Source organism: Parasteatoda tepidariorum, chromosome 4 (genome assembly GCF_043381705.1).
Source record: "Parasteatoda tepidariorum isolate YZ-2023 chromosome 4, CAS_Ptep_4.0, whole genome shotgun sequence".
NCBI classification, from domain to species: Eukaryota; Metazoa; Arthropoda; class Arachnida; order Araneae; family Theridiidae; genus Parasteatoda; species Parasteatoda tepidariorum.
In genome coordinates, this window is record NC_092207.1 from 1,864,901 (window position 1) to 1,889,224 (window position 24,324).

General features: G+C 32.0%; 1 protein-coding gene across 5 annotated transcripts in view; it reads right to left on the reverse strand.

Annotated features, from left to right (window-relative positions):
• Window positions 1-24,324, reverse strand: part of LOC107436100 (hepatocyte growth factor receptor) — a 76,340-nt gene that overhangs the window by 17,558 nt on the left and 34,458 nt on the right. For all 5 annotated transcript variants that reach the window (XM_071180429.1, XM_043050122.2, XM_043050123.2 and 2 more), the window contains exons 3-12: window positions 18,881-19,336; window positions 17,687-17,869; window positions 13,484-13,612; window positions 11,469-11,639; window positions 9,888-10,039; window positions 6,141-6,276; window positions 5,846-5,982; window positions 3,940-4,152; window positions 2,195-2,306; window positions 551-817 (exon numbers count right to left, since the gene is read on the reverse strand). In XM_071180429.1, the coding sequence (XP_071036530.1) occupies window positions 551-817; window positions 2,195-2,306; window positions 3,940-4,152; window positions 5,846-5,982; window positions 6,141-6,276; window positions 9,888-10,039; window positions 11,469-11,639; window positions 13,484-13,612; window positions 17,687-17,869; window positions 18,881-19,336 (1,956 nt within the window). The remainder of the gene's footprint in view (window positions 1-550; window positions 818-2,194; window positions 2,307-3,939; window positions 4,153-5,845; window positions 5,983-6,140; window positions 6,277-9,887; window positions 10,040-11,468; window positions 11,640-13,483; window positions 13,613-17,686; window positions 17,870-18,880; window positions 19,337-24,324) is intronic.

Sequence of the window (24,324 nt, forward strand, 5' to 3'; positions counted from 1 at the left end):
AAAATTTCAGATAAAACTTCAATTAAGAGATTAGTTTTTTCATGAATGTTGGAGTTATTCAAATCCGTTAATTCAATGAACTGATAAGAATCAAACCAAAAATTCAATCAGGGTCCCTTATAATAGTTGGACATTTCAAACCAAAAATTTTTGTTTTCAACAATTGTTGATGCTTGAAGCACCATCTGTGTATAAAATGAAGAATTACTCAGTATAAGTGCTCAATATGAAGCCATAAAGAAATGTGTAATTATTTTGGCTTTTAGAAATTAAATTAACTTCAGATTTTACGATTCTAGTGTCGTAAAATTATTATAGAACTGTGAGTGAAAAATGCGTTGAGAAAATGCCGTTTAAAGAAGGTGAATTGAAAATGCCAAACATTGTTTAAATTCATTGTGGAATTGTTTAAATAGAGAACCTAAATTTCGTAAATGTTACGATACTTTTATGCAAGAATATATGAGGTAATTATAAATCCAGTATTTATAATTTTTCTTTTATGAATACTGGAATCCGTTTGTGCTAGTTATATATATTTAATGCTCACCTTAATTTCAAGGAGGGTCTGATCATATAAGACTGTTTGTATCCCATCAAATGGTTCATACTCAGGATCTGGATAATAATACAGCTTTGACAATTCTTTTTGACGAAAGGGGAAATCCCTCAATGCCTCCACACCATCCATCATAAAAGCTATGTGAGCGACCAAGGGTGCCCGCTCAGTGGGGGCATGTAACTCAGAATGACCGCGCAGGGCAGGTGTCAGGCAATGCATCTTGGATCCATTGGAGTTAACCATCACCCAACAAGCCTACAAATAATAGATTGATATAATGTATCTGTAAGCCTATTTGCTGAATTATTGTATTAAAAAAAATATATTCAAATAACACTGAAATTTTTTTACAATGAAATACTGTATGACACTTTTACATCACCCTGTCATATTATGAGCTTTTTAATGCTTACATTGTATATAACACTGGCTAAATGTGAAATTATTTAACATTTCAAGGTTACCTAAGCATTGTGAACAATAACTAACTGCCAAAGTATGAAATAAGATGAAAAGTATAAAAAATAACTTAATTAATTAGTGTAGTATTAATTAACTAGCCTTAGCTGTAAGTAATTTCTTGGTGCAACAAGGTTTGTATTTTGTTTTCATTAATAGGAAAAGAATGAATTTTTAGTAATCTACAGCACCCATACCAGGTTTAAATATGTTTAACAACATCCCTCTCACATAATATTTGTCTGCCGTATAATGTTTATTATGTGCAGTTCACAAAATAAAAAATCATGTCACCTTGAATAACTTCTGATCTAATGATCAAGTTTTTAAGAACTAGGACTCGATTGATAATTTAATGATTGTTTGATGAACTATACTTAGAGGACCTCATCTTAAACATGTCAATTTATTTGGGTAGAAAAGTTATGAAACCAGAATCAAAAATGAACATCGGCTGAATAAAAATACATTTCTTTCCGCAAAATTGGATTCTTGGTTCTCAAGAATATGAAGGGTAGCTATAATCTGGAACATATGGTCACAGTAGAGTCAAAAGTTTTGACTCCTATAATTAATTTTAATTTTTGTATAGATTGCCATCTCAAATAAGTTGGCTTTCTAAAATTTTATACATCTTTAAAAATAGTGGATTCGCTTCAAATTTTGGATTTATTAATTAAAATTACATGAGACTCTACTTTACAGATTGAGGGTACCCATCATATTTTGAGAGCAAAGTAAGTAAGTCTAACAAAGAAAATAGGTATTTATCAGAGAAAAACGTTTAGTGTCTTAACTTCTGCGCAAATTAATTAGCATATTCAAAATAGGGACCTCAAGCCATTATTAATGAATATAGATATGTTAAAAATCTAATCATTAGATCAAAAGTTATTTGAGGTGGTATTTTTTTTACTTAGCACACTCTATACATATATGTTTTCTGTATGTCAGACACAAAAACTATGGAAGTTAGTAATAGTAATACAACTCATTCTTAGTACACTCTATTGTAATTATAATAAAGAAGAAGTACTATTTACACTAAAAAGTACTGTGAATCCATTTATAACTTGGAAATAATACTTTCAGAGTGGATTATTTTGTAATAACGCATAATCTGAAGAACAATTTTTCTTGTCAAAGAAAAGTTAGTTTAAATGTAGCATTTACTTGATCAAACTCTAATTTCTTTCCAGTGAGGGGGGAGACAACAATAACTTTAATTTTAGGTTCGGCCACACTGTCCAGATAACGTCCACTCACTGTGAGGTTCACTGTGCCACTGCAAAAAAAACAATTAAAATTTCATTATTTTGAAAAGTTTTAACACTGTACATATGAATTGTAGTATTAGCTACACAATGAAGTTTTAGTTTAAATAAATTAAGGGAAACTTTTACTGCTATTTTACAGAAGGTTCCCTAATGGCTATTCTTAATATATACTTAAAGATTATTTGTCAAAATTGAGGTAAGAAAATTATGCACATTGAGGCCACTAAATAATACTTGAACAAGGAGGAAACAGAAATGCAATGAAAATTTAACATATCACTATTGAGAAAAGGGGAATTAAAAACATCAAATATTGTTTGATTATAGGCTGCAACAAAAAGAGGTCTAGAAGATAATTTTTTAAAAACGATTCCAAATCATCAAGTAACCAATTCATCAAGTAACCAAACTGGTTTAGATGTTTTGAATTCTATTTTTCTCACTAGTGATTTGACAAATTTTTAATCTTCTAAAAATATATATCCAGAGGCCTTTACCCACGCCAACTTGAAATCAGTACGCAATGTTAAGTCTATGAAGAAGTTTCTTTCAAGTTAGCGGTGAAAACCATTATAAAAATAGCATAAAAATTTATATCATACAAAACATAATTAAAAAAAGGAAAATGCCCGATTTGATTGCACATGCATGAGGTGATAGTCCATAAACATAGCTCCAAGCGACTAAATACACCACATGAGCTCATCATTTATACAATCTTTTCTTTAGAGAACTTAGCTGGTTCAATCACTTTTCTTGATTAAGATCTTTTTTTTTCTTAATACCATGTCAATTGCGTTTTTTCCCCCAGCCCTCTTTTATCTAACTGTTTCCACTTAATAATAAATTTATGAATCTAATCAGAAAATGAGTTCAATTTACGAAAGCAAAAAAGAGACAAAGAAGTAAATAAAACATTAAATCAAAATGGAAAAGTGCCTAAAGCAGCTAAAACCAAATTTACTTTATTTACTTTAGCCTTTCTGTTGTCAGTTTTGGTATGACAGTGTGTCCCCTGAAGAAATGCTGTCTTAAAGACACACATATATTTTAATTTTTACAGTTTAATATTTGTTTGAATTTCTAAATTATAATAAATTTTCAATTAGGATTAACAAATACTTTGAAAAAGGAATTAAATTTATGTAACATATGTCTTAAATATAGTTTAGGAGGCATTAATTACTTAAGTAAATATTTAATTATCTCAAATATTATGATTACATCAGATGTGCCATCTACACTGATTCTTTGAAGAATTGAGCAAAACTTTTTTCCCCAAAAAATTATTATTTTCATTTTTTGTGGCACCCTCTCTAATCAGTGAAAGTCTTTAAAAAGGAAGTGTCAAATTAAATAAAAAATATGTAAAACAAAAATCAGTACATAATTAAAAAGGTAAAGGCAGTCTGTGCACAATGTCAACCACATTACCACAATCATGCCAAAGGTCACAAAATTGTGTAGTCTTAATCTTTATGATCCCCTTATCCAAAATGGTTTGTTGCGAGAATGCTTTACTTTTTACTGAAAGTACACATTTTAATACAAGCATATAACAAAATATTATGATTTTAATCATCACATTACTAAGATTTTAAAAACATAATTCTTTTAAAGTAAATTGTTAATTAACCTTACCTTATGGTTGTAACTTGTGGAATTATTCGAAATATTTCTGGATCTGGTAAATATGAGAAATCTTTTGAAAGTGGCACATCATTATCGACTCTCATATCAGCTTCCACTTCGATAACTGAATCGTCAATCAACATTTCAACTGGACCCCTCAGAGGGACCAGATTAGCGGGACTTAGGTTGCCAGTGATGCACCATACAAAATTTTCACTCACTCTGAAATAGCAGGAAAACTACATGAATACATTTATTCTTATAGCGGGGCTCAAAATTTTTACCAGTTAGACCTGCTTCTGAATTATATGTGATAGGATCAGATTATGTAAGCCCTCCCAGTAGCATTTCAATCAGCACCAATTGCTAAACCATTGATATACTCAACCAATCAGTGCATCACAGTAAATCATTCGATTAGTTATCGAAAAACGAAATTTTTAAGGATAGAGCGTTCGAATCCCAGTGAAGGATGGATGATACGAATCCCGCATCAGGCTTGCACTGACATAAAATATCCTCAGTGGTAGACGAATCATGGGTTCGAGTCCCTTGCTGCCATGCTAACTGTGGGAGGTTTTGATGGTATTCCTTTCATGTAACGCAAATACGGGTTAGTTCCATCAGAAAGTCCTTCACAAAGACAAAATTTCTCCCAATATTTGATCCAAGAGTTCCCTTGTCTTCTGGATTGCGTTCAAAATTGCAAGGCTACCGAAATGAACGTTAGTAGTCGTGAACCCAAAACATTGAGTCGGCTGTTCAACAACAATAATAAAATGAAACAAAACAATACATAGCAAAGATGTCACATAACCACCTTTCCCTGGCCTACTCGATCTCCAGATTTGTCACTAATGGTATCTGGAACCACTTCAGACATCCTCCAAGTTGAGTCAATTTAATAATGTTTTTGCAAAAACTGTGGAACGACTCAATGCCCAACTGCATCATGTACTGCATTCATGCTAGAGTGCAAAAATTTCCATTCATTTGTATTTTTTCCTGCAATAACTGATCAAATTTGTTTAGATTTTTTAATTACTCATATCAATGTTGTACTTATGTATGTAAAATGCTGACAACTCTTTCTATGTACGCTAATTTTTATGGCAATGTGTTTAGTTTAAAATTCTTCTACAACTACTAAATGAATCAATAAAAAATAATAAATAACAAAAAATTTTTTATTTATATGGAATTATCTTGGGATAAATAAATAAATTTTAGAATTGTTTGCAAATATTGTTCAATTCACTTAAACAAGTTCTTGAAATGTGGCAAAATACTCAAAAAGTGAAACTAATCCAAAACCGTCAAAATAAAAGTTTGTTAATTCAGGGAAAATAACTTTTTTGCCGTGTTTCGCAACTTAAAATAAACCCACCACTAATTAATTAGGATATATTTAAGGCTAAAATTCCAGTCATTAAATCAAATTACGTATTCACAAAACTCCCCCTTTTTTTTGCACTGAACAACACTTTTTAAAATACATATGAGTGAAATTATGCAATGCAGGCATTTTAATGACAAGAAAATAGTCTTCAAAATCTGAAGTATCATACATTTGTTTGGTGAAACTAAAAGTATCAAGAATACTTTTTAATTTCCCCAAACAAATGAAGTGAAATTTATTATTTTAATTTCTCCTTTGCTGCTCTTTTTGACTTGGACAAAAATTTCATCAGGTTTAGATGAAGTTTTTATTCTTATGAAATTAAATTTTATAATTTTCAAAGTGAAATAAGTAAGTTCTAGTAATTTCATTTTTGACAAATTCTCTCAAAACATGTATAAAAAGCAATGATTACAGATTTCGTATCTTTAGAATGATCGAAATTATTAGTTGCCATACACATGAGGTGAGAACATATTCAAAATAGCTAATCTCATTAATATAAAGCAAACATACCTCACATCTACACAGGGTGTCCGAGCAACAATAATGCTGTATGAAGAACCAACGTTTAGCTGCTGACCAAAAAGAGTAATGTTCGTGCCCCCTGAAACTGGACCTTTGCTCGGATAGACGCCATATAGTTTTGGTATCTGAAAAATCAAAATTTTACTATCACAAGATTTTACAAAGCTAAATTGTTCTTCCAAATTTTTATTCCCCTTAACTAGGAGTCTAAATAATATTTGTACGGTCCCTCATACATACTTATATACAAATAAAATAATCATAAAAGTTGTTTGTTACTCACAACGTAAGAAAAATTTCTAGAGCTGTGGGCGATTCCTTTCATGTCGTATTGGCCGTGACTCCATGATAGATCAGCCACATCTATTTCAACTGGTCCCGATATACTTAATTGTACAGCAGAGGTCTTGCATTTTATCCTAAAGACAGACAACTTAAATAGTTTTTTTTTTCAAAATATAAAAGTTTTTTTTTTAAGTCTTTGTTTTCATAAATATTTGCAATCCACATAATTTTTATTTTATTTTATAACCGTCGTTGAACATCCGACATAATATTTGGGTTTACGACTACAAATGTTCAACATCGCAGCCTTGTATATTTCTGAACCCAATCTAGAAGACAAGGGAACTCCTGGATCAAGTATTGGGAGAAATTTGCCTTCGTGGAGGACTTTTTGATAGAACTAACCCGCATTTGCATTACATGAAGAGGAAGACCACGAGAACCTCCCACAATTAGTCTAACGACTAAGGGACTCTAACCCATGATCCGTCTACCACTGAGGATATTTCATACCAGCACTGTGGTCGGGGCAGGCCGGATGTGGATTCGTTTAAACCAGGACTCACAGGGATTCAAACCCGGTTTACCTCATTGAAAGGCGAACGAATCATTGGAAGAAATAAAATTAAGAATATTAAATACATTATTAAAAGTTTCAGTATAATATTTTCATGTAAGACCAGTCAACATTACTTCAATTATAATTTTTGGTAACAAATTGTTGCAATTATTAGTTTTAGTTTACCGAATGTGCTGGATATTAAAGAATTCATTGTAAGAAAAAAGCAAATGGCTTTTATATTACTGGCTGAAATGACTTTTAACTGACCTTGAGGAAAAGTTTGTACTTTTATTTATAATACAAGGGTTGCTATATATATTTCTGGCCTAATAATGAAAAAACAAATATGTAGCATCGAAAGTGGTTTTATTGTTTTTCAAAATATTCTCCATGATGATCAATACACTTTTGCATGCGTTTGAACCAATTTTCAAAGCACTTTTTTCAGTCCGATTGAGGTAACTCCAAAACATGCGTTTTAAATGCATCATCTTGGATTGCCTCGTCTTGGAAGACCCATACAGTTGATTGCTGTTTTGCTTCTCATATTGCTGTTGTGTTTCTCATATGCATAGATCCATGATTCGTCACCTGTGTAGATGTTATACACAGCCTTTGATGTACCTTGAACGTATTTTTCCAACATTTCCTTGCACCAATAGACACGAGCCTTTTTTTGAGCGTTTGTCAGATTATGCGGGATCCAACGCGAACAAATTTTTTTTAAGCTCAAATGTTCATGCAATATTTTATTGATGCTAGCCATACTAATGTCCAAAGACGCCTCTATCTCACAGTATGTCACATGACGATCTTGCTTTATCAGTTCACGCACAGCATCGATCTTTTCTGGCACAACAACGAATTTTGGACGGCCTGCACGGGATTCGTCCTGGATCGAACATCGACCACGATTAAATTCGTTATACCAATTTTTTACAGTGCTATAGGATGGCGCTTTATCGCTGAATAAAGAATTAAGTTCATCGAAGCACTCTTGAATCGAAAGTTATGAAAAATAATGGCACGAAAATGTTCACGATTCAATTCCATTTTNTTTGGTAACAAATTGTTGCAATTATTAGTTTTAGTTTACCGAATGTGCTGGATATTAAAGAATTCATTGTAAGAAAAAAGCAAATGGCTTTTATATTACTGGCTGAAATAACTTTTAACTAACCTTGAGGAAAAGTTTTGTACTTTTATTTATAATATGTGTTCAAAATATGTATGCCTTTCTTAGAAGCTACGCGAATTTTGAATCCATAATATATTGAAACATGGTTCAAAAATGTGTCAGATTACTTTATTGTTTGTCTTTATGTCCTATCTGTAAGGGCTTTTTTCTTGAATCTTAATTTCACATTATTTTTACAGCATCTTTTTTAGATCAAAAATCTCATTTCACTTTGAATAATGATAAAATAAAGAATTCTTGGAATAAATGAGGTACAATAATTCTTTTCCAAAAAATGTAAGCAAAAAAATCTTAGTAATGCCTACAAGAGTAGAATTTATTTTTATGCTACATAAAAGTTGCCTTTAAACCATCAGCATAAATTGTTTTTTTTTAAAATTCGCAAAATTTTTCTAAATATTCCTTAAAGTCTCTCGATTTTGCCAACTGTCCCAAAATTTTGTCCTTTCAAGGGGATTTTCACGTGCCCGAACAAGAAGAATCCCACCCACGTCGGAACTTTAGGGCAGCTGATTAACTGTTAGCATCTTTAAGTCGGTCAAAACAAGGAGGTGGGGGCAAAACACGTTGTCATTTTGAAGTTTCATATTTTCAGTAATACTAAGTTGTATTTATTTGAAATGTTTATTGACTTCATCTTCAAATGAATACTCAAATAATAATCAGAGTTGAAGAATTCATTCACATTTTTGTTGAAGTCAGTATTTGATGACCCTCCAGCATTATTGCTTCAGATTCTTCAATAAATTACTCCAGTGGACTCGGTGATCGGATAAACAACTATCAGTAAAGGCTGTTTTAAACATGGAAAAAGTTAACAACAACAAACCTGCAGAATACACAACTGGAATGGTACAGAGCCTCGTGAGTGTTTCGTTTTCAAGGCAAATATTTGTCTTGTCTTGATTGAGTTGATCTCTGAAGCCAGTAAAGAGGTTCTATTACGTAACAAGCTCTGCTTTCTGCTTGTTTGTTGCTTTAGAATTGGTGTTTGTTTATGTTCCGGGCAATGATGAGGCAAATATTTGTATCTTAGAATGAAGCTTGGTTACCAGTTAGCTTAGCTACATCACAAAATAAGAAGTTAACTAGTTGTCTATTCCATAGTACTTTCCATGGCAGTTTCCAAAAGAGACACAAATGAATTTCATAAAAATGTTTTCATTCCCCAGGTAGTCAGATATGACTGAGAGACTACGCATTTGTACACTGAATGCCCCCCACCCCGCAATCGATTACAACTAATCTGAGAATACTGGAGAATGTATTAGCTTCTTATTAAAATTAGTGACATTACGTTCTAGACTTACTATGTAAATAAACTTCATTATCAAAATAATGTTTCAATAATACATTTTTAAAAAAAATATTTTCATCATTTCTTTTTGAGTAAAATAACATACGTTTTGTTTCTTTGTAGCTTAAAGAGTTCACTTCAAACCTGATTACAATCATGATGAGATTGAATCTGCAGTGAGATGTAACTCAAACTGAAATAATTAAGAGAAGAAAAAAAACATGTATACAGCACAAATAGAGGTGTAGAAATGGACATACTATAAGTTTCGGTTCAATAAACAAGAACCTTCTTCAGCATATGAACAACAAACATTGAGGACGTTTCTTGTTTATTGAACTGAAACTATAGTATGCCCATTTCTACAGCATTATTTGTGCTTCATCCATGCTGTTTTACTTTATTCCATGTAGCACATAGAAAAAAGCAAAACAATTATTTGGATTAACCTAAAATGATTAAATATTTAGAAACCTCTATTAAATGGTATCTAAAGCAATTGCTTTAAAACTATGACATTTTAAGTGGAAATTATACTGTTTTTAATCTTTTATTAATTGAATTAGCTTTAAAACTGCTTTCACAAGTTAAGAAGTGGGGGCAAAAGTATTTAACATTAATGTAGAGTACACTTTATTGGGCTAAAATAAGATTCAAAAAGTTTAAGTAAGGTTAAAATAAGGTTTACTTTTCCTTCTCCCACAAAATGATTTCACATGGATATCCAGCCACCTTGATCAATATTTTAGAGTTCAGTTCTCCACTGTAAGATGACCCAAAATTATCGCCCAAAATAGTCAGCACAGTTCCACCTTCTGTCGGTCCACGGACAGGACTCACCTAAAATATCAACAATTTCTCTCAAATCGAAGAGATTAAAATATAGAATAAAGTACTCAAGAGGGAGTGCTTCAAAATTAGAAATGCGTCAAAATACTAATCCAGGTGGGCCATAGAACAGTGAAAATAGGGAAAAGTTGAGAAATTTTATCAATCTGAGAAAATCAGGAAAATACCAGGAAATTTAACTAAAATACCCCAAGAAAAAAAATCGGAAAAATTGTATAAATATACGTTCAAAGAAACTGAAATTCCAGTAATTTTTAAAAATAAATTTGTTTCTTGTGATTTTTTTAATTGTCTATTTTCAATTCTAATGGCACATATAAATATTTCGTAATATATTTTAGTTCAAAGACTGTTGCATAATTTAAAATCTATACACATAGTAAAATAAAGAATCGATCTGTATACTGGATTTTGTATAAGCTCTAAAAATAAGACATTCAGTGTGAAGCTAAATGAGTACAACTGTAAACAAATTATGAAGCCGAATTTTGATTTTTTTTATTTATTTTGATTATTTTTTATCCTACAATTTTGAAATAAAGCTTTGTCTAAAACCTACAAATATAATTTTAAAACTTTTATGTATTCTCAATTTATTACAGTCAAATTAAAGAAAATGGTTTTGTTTAGGCCGTTTGCAAAACCAGAACTTGCATTAGACAAACTTAGCCAACCTTCAAGTTTACGATTTACTTAAAAAAATAAATTTTTTACTGTTTTATTGTAAATTTTCTATCAAGAGGATAGTATGATATTTTTTTTTTCACTCCTTCCGTAAAATGTAAGTCTTTTCGTGTATTTTATTTTGGGGATAAAATGTTTGAGCTATGAATTTATCTGCCCATATCCGTATGTAACATTGAATCAGATAATTATTACATTAGATTAGATCATTAAATCAGATAATTATTTTAAATGCATTTTTGATCTTTAATAAATTATAATATATATAAAACTGTGTCTTGTGCGGGGAGGACGTCCCAATGAATGCTGAGAATTTGAGGGGTTTGCCCTGCAGTTACTGCAACATCGATGACAGATACTGGAATGCTAGGGAACAGTTGCAGGCTCTGCTAGCTGACTGATTTTCTGTTTATATTTCTACATTGATATTCTATTTAATATTTCCTTGTTCGAATTGTTTTTGTATTTCGAATGTTTTGATGTTTTCAAATTTTTGTTTAATTTGTTGTTATTCCTTATGGGACTGTGAGGAGTGTTTTTACACGCCAGCAAATGATGTATCTATATCAAGTGCTGCTGCTTGAAGTTTAAAAAAACAAAAACATATCTATATATCTATACACACTATGAATTTCTTTTCCTATGGGAGTCGGAAATGGTTAGGCCGGCCCTTGCAATTGGATTAAATATTTTATGATGCTATCTACCAGACTCCATCAATGAGAGAAGTTCTTACTTGGTGAATGATTGGAGAGCATGAGTTCGTGGTCCTTGTGTCCGGCCTGTCACACTCACTGACGTGTGCACAGTGGTCACCACACCATCCGCACCCTAGAGGATCCTCTGTACTCAAACAGCTGCCACAGTCCGTATACAATGAACAGGAACCAACCGGAAACTTAACCACCTGTTAAGCGGAAAGCATATTTTCAGAAAAGAAAAAAAGCTTTCTAATTTTTATCTATGCAATTTAAAATCCCTATTTTACCATGAGCGTTGCAGGTGTCTAAGTTTTGAGAGAGACTAAATCAAAATACACGGGCACACTAAAATACCTAATCCCACTCTAAATTTCACTCAAAACAAAATAAGTTTCTTAAATTTGCTAAACATCTGTAAAAAGATTAATATCTTTTTTGTTTCTTTACCTCCAGTGAATTTGAATCCATAATGATTGATAAAATTTTCTGTTTGTCTAAAATATTGAGGAAGACATTTAGAAATTTCTAATAATTGAAGAGGAAATATACCCCCCTCACCTGCAAACAGTACCCATGCTCCCTACAGCAAATTTCATGAGAAAAAAACTTCTTAAAGAACAGTTTTTTTGGTAAGCTTAAATTATGTTTTAAAGGATCTTAAAACATTAATCATGAGAATGATATACAGAAGTTCCTGCTTAAGCAAAAATATCGCAAAAATATTGGTTATACTTAACAAAATTTAACTTCATTAACAGACTTAACAATAATAGAAACAGCATCAAAGAAAAAACAAACTTTCAGGTCTCTTTTGAATTGTTCTGGCTTATTACTTAAGGGTGTGGAAAGGTACCAAGGACAAATTTTGATTTCATTGGATTTCAGAGTGAAATAAAATACAGCACGGGTCAAGATAGGGGTTATGTATAGTTTGTTTATGGTAAGAACTCCCCCTGCCACAAAGTCTGAGGCAGTCTGCTGCTATGGAAACAAGAATAGCGCATTTCAGGGAGGGTAGTTTCTCTTCACTCTAAGGTTAAGATTCCCTAAACAAGTTCTTATTTTAGGAAAACGATACATAAGTCAAAACACGTAACACATAAAGTATCTAAATTCCCTGTAAACTAGGATTTGATAGCATTCAATTCAATATAAATAGAAATATACCTAAGAAACATTACCTTATTTGTCCAGATAACAATATCAGGCAAATAAATAGGTACTTGTCAAAACTTTTACTTTTTGCATTCTAAAAACCCTCATATAGCTTCTGAACCAATAAACTTAGAGGCTTAAATTTTATTTTATTCAATTTAGTATAAAAAGCACATACAAAGACGGTACCTCAGAAACGTAAAAACTTTTAAACTACCATTTCTGACAACTTGCATTAGGTTTCATTCGGTTTAGCGTTAAAAAAAAACACAGAGATCATTAAACCTCACTTGTCTAGATAGCAATGTTTAAGGTTCACCCTCTTTTTATCCCCTATCCCTGAATAAATTCAATATAATAGATAAAGCTCATTTTAGAAGAAGCTTCAAATATCCATAATATCCATTAAATAATGCAAAAAGAATAAACCAAAAAAAGAATAGTTTAACTTAAAAAAATATGTTTTTCAGCTCTTTTCAAAATGTGTCGGGTAGCTCCGCCCAGTTACAAAAATTAGGTTTTTTTTACTGTTTTTTCAGGTGTAAATGAAAATGACCAATGTATTGACAATAGGTCAATAGATAAACCTTGTTTATCATTTTTATCACAAAATTATCTTAATTTCATGACTACTGTATTCAACATATTTTCAAAACTATTGTTTACCAGCTGCATAAATACTTGAAACTTCTTATCTTATGAATAATCTTTTTTTAATGTAACAATTAATGTCCGATGCCGATGGCCCATTGACTTGAAAAAATATTCTATACATATGAAATTGACAGTGGGCGGGGGTACCCGACACTCCCCTACTTGGGAAATATGACCATTATGTTCAAATTCATCTTTTTAATTGTTGAAAATATTTGACTAAAAAGGATAGGATTATTACCATGTTGCCTGTTAGGAAATAAATATTTTCATGGCTGGGATCAAAAGCATTAGATTTTTGAATTTCTTGATCAGAAATATTTTTCACATACAGTAAGCAGTTCGGTTTATTCGTTTTCTCCAAATTAACCTGTGGGAGAAGGAAAACATAAATAAACATGAAACTCAAAGTAAGTAATATTTAAATAATGATGTTAGAAATGATAATGCACTTTATTTATAACTTAACATTCCTTGATATGAAAATTCCTTTAAGAATAACATTTACTCTATGTGCAATAATATGCCACTTTCTTATATCTTAAAGCGTTTAGTGCAATCCTGTTCTTCCAAGTCCGGTGCTAGGTTTACAAAATTTATTTGATAATCAATAAAATAGTTTAGAACATATTCTATTGAAACAGACGGAAAATTCATACGCTAGATTTAAAATTTATTAGTAATGAAAAAAGAATATGGTATTATCCAATGCGTATGGAAATAAAACTTATTGGTTAAAAATTATGTGAATATTAAGTATAAGTATTCTATCAAATTACCCCTAAAAATTTATAAGTAGAACAAATCAGAACATAAATTTAGAGTTCTAAACAAGCTGGAAGTTGTTTATTAATGCTGTAGGACAAAAATAAGTTAAAACAATACTAAAAACGTTCGACAGTTACAAAATGTATATGGTATATCTAAAAATTATAACATTATGTTAATAGAATATATTTGAAATTAAAAAAATATATTGAACATAAATTAAACTAAATTACTAGTAACCACTGTTATAAACTAATGCTCAAATCATGTAATAATAATCGAAATAATTTTAAAAATATCATTAAATGGGTTTTAAAATACCACTTGCAAAAAAATGCTAAACATAGAATTATTTCGTTAAATTATTGATAAAACTATCTAAAGTTATTGATTTTTATTAAATTAAAAATAGTTTTTATTGTATTTTCGTTTTAAAAAATAATAGTTTTAGAAAATTTAAAAATTTAGAAAAAATATTGACGGGGCCCGTGCCCCCTCCCCGACGCTACGCCTATAATTATATGTATAAAACCTTTCAAAATTATAGTTTTGTTTTTGCTTCATTATATTCAAGAAAATATATTTCTTCCTCCCCTATTGGGATCCTTTAAGTCAGTGTTTCCCAAACTTATGACCTTTGTGTACCCTTTCTAAATTTTTCGTAACGCTGTGTACCACTAATAAAAAAATTTATGTATTTTTTACTATAAAAAATTGCACAAAAGTTAAAAATCACAACTGGCTGTTGACACCACTAATTATTAACTGTTAACTCTGCAAAAAATAGACAATAAAAAAATACGTAATCGTAAACTTTCATGGCCAGTTTTGTTTTCAAATAAAATTTTTTGAAATTTTCGTTTGTTGCAAGATATTTTGCATAAGAACGAGAACCCCCGCTAAACTGTTCCCGTACCCCTCGGGGTACACGTACCACACTTTGGGAATCACTGCTTTAAGTCAATAATTTTGGCATTACATTACAATTCTTTATAAACTGGTACCAATGAATTTATTTTTCTAGCCAAAATTGAGGAGTTTTATTCTTAATTTAATCTTTAGAAGACTTACTAACACTGCAGTCACATAAAAAATGTGTTGCGTAGAAACTTCTTTTATAACTCCAACATCTTATACAAATGTAATAAAGATTAAATAAAAGTGATCAAAATAATAATCCCATCAAAAAAGGTTTTGAAATAAATCTCCCCCCCCCCAACCGAAAGAAAATAAAAATTAAAACTTATGTTCAACTAATGCACTGGTTACAAGTGCATTCCTCGCATTATGTTTATTTTGAGTTAAAGATATAATAAACATAAAGATATAATAAACCAACCCCATTAAAAACCAAAGTTCGAAAAAATATCCGCCCGAAAATAAAAAAAATATTTTGAAATCTATCTCGCCACTTAAAAATCTCCCATCCCCTTCAAACTAAACCACGTATTGCAAATGTGCTTCTCATGTTTGTTATATTCTGTAAAGTAGAACATCTATGGTATGATAAATTTGACTGGAAAAAAATTACCCACTAAGAAATTATTCCCCCAAATAGTAAAAAATTAGTCCTGGAATAATCAAAAATATCCTTAAATATTCAATTTACAGTTTTGGAACTACAAAATTGTCTAATATATGTAGAAAGTAAAAAAAAATAAAATAAAAAAAAGGAAAAGTAATTCTCTTACAATGTCTGTAATGACTTGCGCCCCTTGGTATCCCCCCTCCCTTCGGGCTCTGCTTATATAAGATGAATGAGGAAGTTTTCAGTTTTCACTGGGTTTGTTTGCTAAGTAAAAACAGGCTGTCAACCTGGACTTAAACCTTTTTTTCCTTCTATCAAGAGTTTTGTCGTTTTTTTCTACTTTTTTCAAAATAAATAACTGGATTGCCTTTAAAACGTTAATAAAAAAAATCATTCACAAATAAGTGCCTTCATGATATTTCCTTTTCTTCAGAGGAAATTTTTACGTTACAATATTAAGTTATTTCAAACGCAAAATACATTAATCAAAACAGATAATACACGTAACTGTGAGGGACGTCTTGTTCATAGAATAAACTATTAATCATCGATTGACTAAGCCAGAGAGAGGGAAAAAAAAGCAAGGAGTTAATTGATAACAATACAGAAGAATAATTGAAAATAAACTTGTTTCATTAATGTGTCATGTATAAAGCTTAATTTAAGACACGTTGGCTAAATTGGGTATAATATGAAAAAAGCACAACTACTTCCACTTACTAGGAATAACATTTACCTTTTAGTTTAATTAATAAACTGAGTTTTAAATATGTTTACTAAATTCATAAACTTCGGTAAAACAACAATATAAATTACTTCCAAAGGAACTAGACTAATACAATTCCAACCTGGCGAGTAGCGACTTATAAACAAGACACTTCGTTTGATGCTTTTACTTGTTGCTGGAAATCAGGTTCGCAGAAAAGGCTGTTTACTAGTTAAATCTAGAAGGAATAACACGATCTGTGACGTAGTCTATAGTATACCCAATTATTCTAGTCTTATTCTATCCAAAAGTCTATTCTATCCAAGAATCTAGTCATATCTTATCCAAGATAGGTTGAGCAATTATTTAATAGAAAAATAAATAAAACTTTGATTTTGCTATTTTCTTTCTTTATTTATTTAACAGCCGTCACTAATAAAAGAAATAAATAAATAAGAAGAAACAGTTGAATTATATACCGACTTCGAAATGGTAAATAAAACCTAAATTTTTCTCTTGTCTTCCAATAAGCATCTACTGGCTATAAGCTCAGAAAAAAGGCCACAAACGATCAAATTAATCACAATCAAGCATAATTTATTAAATGAATTGCAAATAAACCTTTATAACTATAAATATTAATCAACGAGTGAAAACAAAAAGAGGGAGTTAAATTAATTTCAATTGGTGAATCTATTTGACACTAAATAAACAATGCTTCTGAAAAAAATGCCATTTTATTTTCAGCTGACAGAAGTGTGTTACAAACAAAACGGAAAACTTCATTTATTTTGTCTCAGAAAAGAACACATTTATAAATGGAGTCTCCAAGCTGTCAGTTTTTAATGAGATTTTATGATTCCGTGATGAGAAATAAACTAAATTTCACTCTTTTAATAAAAAAGAGATTTGACAAAAGACAGAGTCCTTGTTAGTTGCTCCAATTTAAATGGACCAAGTTTTTTTTTTTCAATTAATGCGTCGCAAAATGACGTCACAGATGGCACAGTGTGAAATCATTTTGATCAGGAGCCGCCAAATGTTTTTAATTATCAACCTCCAAAAACTTTATAATTCTCTTACCGATCCCCTCAATTAAAAATTGATTGAAAAAGATGGAAAAAAAATAATGCCTGTTTTTTTTAATGATTTATTTCTATTTTGACAAAATCAAATTTGTACGTAAATCAGTTAGAAGGTTCTACTTAGTGACGCAAGGCTAGAATAGCAATACTTAGTTCGAAATTTGTTCGTGTCAGTCTTCAATCGCCACCTTTATTTATTTATCTGCTTTGTTAAAATAGAATTAACAAAATGAGTTTTCACTGCACTGTGTTGAAAGTGACAAAGAGTTGAAATCATTTATTGCTCGGCTGTATAATATCGATTATATAAAACACCTTACGGCAGTATTACTTGGTCTATGGATTGAATGTACTCACCTTATAGACATGTCCCGTGATTGAACCAGCAACAGCCACTGTTTTTCCCTCTTGCAAAGTGGTGGCTAAGGACGTAACATGGTTCTCTATATGGGTCCTGAATCCTCCGGGTATTGATTCACGACCAGCTATGTAGTGATTCAGGCCTGATCCACAGAAGTCATCATTTACAACGAAGTCTTCCTACAAATACATCACACTTTCATTTAATTTCGTTCCAGTCTCGTTTACAAACAACGTACGTGCTATGATTAGCAAAGCATGCGGATGGACCGAGGGGGCGCGGTATCGGTCCTCGTTCAACTGTTCTACCGTAATGTGCTCGACTTTGCATGCAAGTCGTCTGGCTACCAAAGCAAGGAAGCCCTTCGCAGAGGATCAAATTTGTGACAGCACGTCTTCGGACCATCTTCAAGAACGTTTCCCAGACTGTCACCAATGGTCAATTGTGCAGTTATATTGCAACCTAAATAAAGTACTCAGTGCATGCGAAAAATTCATATATGCAAATTCTGAGAACCTGGATGACGAGTTTTTCCTCTGGTTCAGTTCAGTCCCTCGGCAGGTGTGAAAGGCCCTTAAGAAAGTTAACGCAAACATTTACACTAGAAGGTTACAAAATTACACAAGTTTTCTGAAAGATAATTCCAGCAATTGCATGACGTCTGATCATTAAGGGTTCAGAATTTGTATGCTGAACTTTACCAGCGCTAGCTGTTTAGCTCACTATTTGCGGAAAGATATACTTTTGATGTTTTATAAACGTTATGCCTACCATTAATCTATGATGTAACAAATATTTAATTTTGAAAGTAAAAACTGTCTTTTCATTGCGAATTAAAAAGTATATTTAAGAGGAATTTGTGCCAATTCTGAAATTATAAAAATCTCATTTCATTTATAGAAAATAGGAAACCGTTTAGTTTATTGTACGTGTAAAAATGATAAATAAGACATTGGATATAAGTTCAAATGTTTAAACGAAAACACGAAAGTGGCGGAAACCTTCTTTATACTTAAATAAATTCATTAAACTACACTACAAGCTTTTGGGATAAGATAAAATTTTCCCGTTTTTTGTTTTTTTATTTTAAGCTAGCGGTGGTCTTGTTAGATTCCAGATATGTATTTGTAACGCTAGCGAAACCACGCGCGCAATGATGTGAAATACTATTTGTGTTATTGGGCACTCACCTGTTGGTTGCAGGGCAAATCAATCCCAGTCACGTGTTTCAAAAGGTGTGTCCGTGGTTCAGCTTTAAAGCAATCTCTCGTGGCGTTGGTGAAAGAATCAATAATGGTGGACATGGGGAAAGAACAGATGACCGAACCTTTAGAGTTGTCCATCGTAGCAGCATGTCCTGGCAATGTTTTGATGAATGACACAAACAGAACGTCGACCTTTTTATCAAGTTTGAGCCTACGCTTCAGCTGGGGACCCACAACGCCCAGGTGGGCTGCAGTGGCCAAGTTGTACACCTCGAGGCCATACTGACACTTGATGGGCACCTCGGTATACGAGAAGAAGGCGCTGTCTTTAGTGCACACCCTTACCAACCGTGTCTCATAATTCTCAGACTCAATAGATATTCTCTGAGTAGTCAAGAAATAGGCAAAATCCTCGTAAGCAAAACCTGTAATATATTCTACCTATAAAAATGGGAAATGTTTTAGATCTTACATAAATGATAACAAACAAAACAAGTATAGTTTGTCTAATGAAAGAACTCCCCTAGCCATTCGTCTGGACCCATGGCAACGAGATTAACTATTTCAAGTAGGGATCATTGCGTAGGACAGGTTTTGGCTAAGAGTGAGCGAGAGAAAGGGAATCTTTTTCTGATGTCAATTGTGATAACGAGTGAAAAGAAGCTAACCTCCTGAAATGAATACATATCCGTCGTTGAACAGCCAACCCAATCTTTGGGTTTACGATTACTAATACTCAACTACGTAGCCTTGTAATTTTGAACCCAGTCCAGAAGACAAGGAAACTCCTGGATCAGTACCCCCAGAGGTATTGCTTTGTTATGGGAACATGGAGGGCTTCGCGACTCGACAGGTTTAACGTGCATCAGTCACCATTTACTACCCGGGGAGCCTTCGGTCGACTTGGATCGAACCCACGAACATGGGCCCAGTGCCCTACCAACCAGGCCATCCCGGCCTCCTCCTGAAATGAGCTATTCTTGTTTCCATAGCAGCAGACGGCCTCAGACTCCATGGCGGGGGGAGTTCTTACCATAGACAAACCGTAAGAGAGTCCCGCCTATCAAGCGATGTTCATTAATTAACGACAGAAATAAATTTGAACACTGATTGATCACTTTTTCTGATTATAGAATCACCTTGTCCTTACCCATTTCTCCTGAAATCTAGATTAAAAATCGCGAAAATAATTCAAATGAAGAAAACAAAAGTATAAATAAAAACAAAGGATGTAAAAATAAAAGAAAGAAAAATTTTTAAATCTAATAACAATAAACAAATAATGAATACGTTAAAAAAAAGAAAATTTCGGACATAAAAAATAACAGGAATGTGAACAAGATTAACTTGAAGAAAAATAAAATACTATATAATAAAGATTCCTAAAAAATAAAGATTTAAATAGCAAAATTAAAAATAATCTTGACTTTTCTAATATTCTTGAGACTGATAGTGATTATGTGGAGCCGCGTTATCAGAATCATGTTGACGGTATTAAACAAATTCAAGATAGTGAAGAAGAAAAACAATTTCCCAACTTCAGGAAATTTTTAAAAGAATAATTTTTTGACGTGACAAATATAAAGAATAAATAAAATGAAATAAAAACAGTTCTGAAGTCTTAAGCCAGAATGACAACCAATGTGTCACTTTAAAAATAAAATAAAAAGTAAACTTCTCTTCAGATAGAAATTTTTTCTATAACAAAAAAAAATTGAACTTGTATTTTCATGTTTTTATATCTCATGTTTTTGAATATTTGAATTTTTAAATTGCACGTGGAAATTTACAATTTTAAATGAAAATTATATTGAAGAGGAGCATTTATTGGCGAAAGACTATCCTCAAGAAATATAAACAAATGAAGAACTGAACTGAATATAATCGAACAATATTTTAAGTTACGAAATCAGACACAAAAACGCTTCGAACCGAACAAACCGACGAAATCAGATTTATCAAGATATAACAGGCAACCTGGAAAAAATAAGTTTAGTCTGGAGAGTAGATACTGAAGTTAAGGCTTTTTATTATTAATTTGACTTTTTTTTTTGCGTATTTTGCCATGTCTCGAAGCGACTCAAAATTGTTTTGTATACAATGCAGTATACAATATATATCAATTGTATACAATAGAAGCTGCCAAATGATGGAGTATTTTTTGTCGATTTGAAAAAATATTTTAAAAAACGATAGAGTACGACAAATTAAAATTTGCAGATTTTCGGTTAATTTTGAAAACTTTTTAGACTGCTTCACTGTAACCAAGGGTCGATTTCACATAAGCCTTTGAAATACTTAGAAGTAGTGGTGAGAAAAACTTAATAAATCGAATTTACAAAATCGAGAATCATGCGTTAATAGACTACCACTCAAAAATATTTTTTTCCGCTGTCTGGAGAAAGTTGACATTTATGACAATTAAGTTCGTTTATACAATGTAATTCCAGCTACAAACACATTTTTAATAATTGTTAGTTGATTTTTATTCAACAATAGTCGAAAAATTTAAAATTGTAAGGTATGCAATTTTTTGCATAATCTCAAAGTAGTAATTATAAAATAGGAAATTATAAAATAGGAAATTTAAATTATATCTATTGAATAGGTCAGTAACAGTTCAACAGTTCTTTGTTGCTGTTGTTTCTATTACCACTTCCCAATGCAGCAAGTAAATTAAAGGGTGCGTTTCATGTTTTTTTAGTGGCGAAATCTATGGCTAAGAATACTATTTCAGCCACACAAACACGTCACAGCCCGTTTTCATCCATCCACAGATCGTAATTTTGACCTGAACCAGAGAACAATCAATCTATAATTGCGTATAATTGCGCAGAGGAATTGATTTGTTATGGGATTTTGGAGGACTTAGTGACACTGACAGATTTAGCGTGCACCAGTCACCATTTAATATTCTTCGGCCGGTGGGATTCGAATTTTCCTTTTTCACGCACAAGAGTCAAACGTCCTGGCAACCAGGCTACCCCGACCAACTACTGTTCTTGAGGTGCACAAAAGTCGGACGATTAAGAGGTTGCCCATTCGCGCGCAGGTCGTCGGGCTACTGAAGCGGGGGTATCATCCCCTCCGCAGAGGATCAAAATTGTGATGGCATGTCTTCGGATCATCCTCCGGGATGTTTCCCAGACAGTCGCCAATAGCCCATTGTGCAGCTCTAGTGCGACGTACATTAACAACAACAACATAAGAGGTTGCCCAGTAATAATTTCTTTTTTCGTTGTACGTCAGACATATTTTGTAGCATCTTACAAAAGTATACTTAAAGTAGTATTTCAGATTATTGTCTGATTTCATATTTAGTAACTGTATCATTCAGTTATCGATGTAATATTTAACAATTCTAAAAATATGTTTTAAAAACAGTAATTACGGGATATATCAAAATCTTTAAATTTCTTGCACGTTGAACGTTAGTATTAATAGGAAATGATTTTGGTATAGAAGCATATATCTTTATTATTTTCGTCATAAATTAGAAAAAGATATTCTTATCAACACATTCGTCTTTTGGCATTTATACATATTCTCTGCATCATGCTCACCAACTCTGCTTATGCAATTGGTTGCGCAATTATTTTTAGTTCCTATCGCAAATTATTGTATGTGTGCGTGTGTGTATAATGAAAATAAGAAAAGCCAGTTTAAGTGCTTTACACTTGAAGCAAAGCTATAATTTTAAACTGTATATGCCATTTTGCTGTAAAGAATTATCGGAGCTTTAGAACGGACAAATAACTAAAATATTTTACAGGTTATTAAACTTTTTCTAAAACCGCCAATTTGGCTACATTTTTTTTTTTCTTAGATGAAAATTATCAAAATCAAAGCCTTTTACCCATTTTTTTCTTCATTCTTTCAAATTTTTATGTGCCCAGATAATGCAGCACTGGAGTAAGTTTCGAAATATAAAAAATTAGACTACAAAAGCTATTCTGTTTCTTAAAACTATGGCTTTACTTCATTTTCTAAACGTTTTTCGCCATTTTTAGAATAAACATAGATGGCGCTGTCTAAAGATTGACTAAACTTGACCTAAAGGTCATGACTCATGAGTAACTGTTGTATACAAACTCATATTGGTTATGAGGTAGGTAGGTACTTTATTTAGAGCTGCACAATGAGCTATTGGTGACGGTCTGGGAAACATCCCTGAGGATGATCCGAAGATATGCCATAACTTTGATCCTCTGCAGAAGGAATGGCATAGCCCGGTGATCTGCATGCGAAGTTGGGCACTTTACGGTAGAACAGTTTAATACATATTGGTTATGAAAATAGCAGCATAAATAGCATTCGTAAAAAAGCATCATTTCATGCTACAGAGCCTTCGAAAAATAGTCCTTAGACAACCTTTAAGCAAGGATTTTTTTCAAGCTGGAAAACCCTAAGACAACCTCGAAATTGAGGTTGATACATAAGAAGTTCTTTCTCGTAGTTTTGTATTAGGGTAATGAGCGTAGCAGATTGTGAGAGACCTCGTTTTGAGGTGGAAAGGTTTACACGTAAACTGTATAAAAACCTTTTTAGGTTTACATGAAAAGGTAATTACCGAGTGGAAATAAACTTTACATTTCTACCCGGGATTGATCGAATTTGTATTTTTGGGTAAAAATGTGACTACTGTAGAAGATTAATGAATCAGCAAGGCACAACTTTAAATTAAGTGCAAAATTAGAACATTTAAATAATTACCCCGAATTAACAATCTAATTAGGCCCTGCTAATTTATACTATGATGAATATTGAGCTGTTTTTCAAGGACAATATTTTGCAATAAATCTTGTTTTGCATTCATGAAATGATCATGCTAAATAGCAACCATATTAATAAAGCTGTTTTGCGGTTATGAGACAAAAACAAGGGATACATTTTGAAGGGAGACAATGACGTCATAACGTAGGAAAACAACAAATCAGAGAGAACAATGGTGTTCCGCACTGATGAACACGAGGATGACGTCAACTCTCTCAGCGGGTCAAAATCAACGTTTCTACTCTTCATAATAAAACATGTCGTACTTAAAAAAGTAGAATCTTTACTAGACTTCCAGCATGGCTGCATAGATCGTCTGTGAGCTTTTTATTTAGAACACAGCTCTTTTGAATACGGGTTTTGAAAATGGATATTTTACAGTAAAAGTAATAAACTGGTGATTATATATAATAACCAGTAATTATGCATAATCACCACCGAATTTGGTAAATGTGATAAATTTTTGAAAACCTATCATATTAACCGGTTTTTTTGCATAATTTCCAAATCTTAATGGTTAATGTGATTAACATCATGACTGATTGAGTAAGTAGAATAGAGTGCAGTGTTTTTTTTCTTTCTTTTTCTTTCTTTCTTTTTTTTGAGTAGTTACTTCCCAGAAAGATATTTTTTTCGTTGGACACTATGGCTTAAGA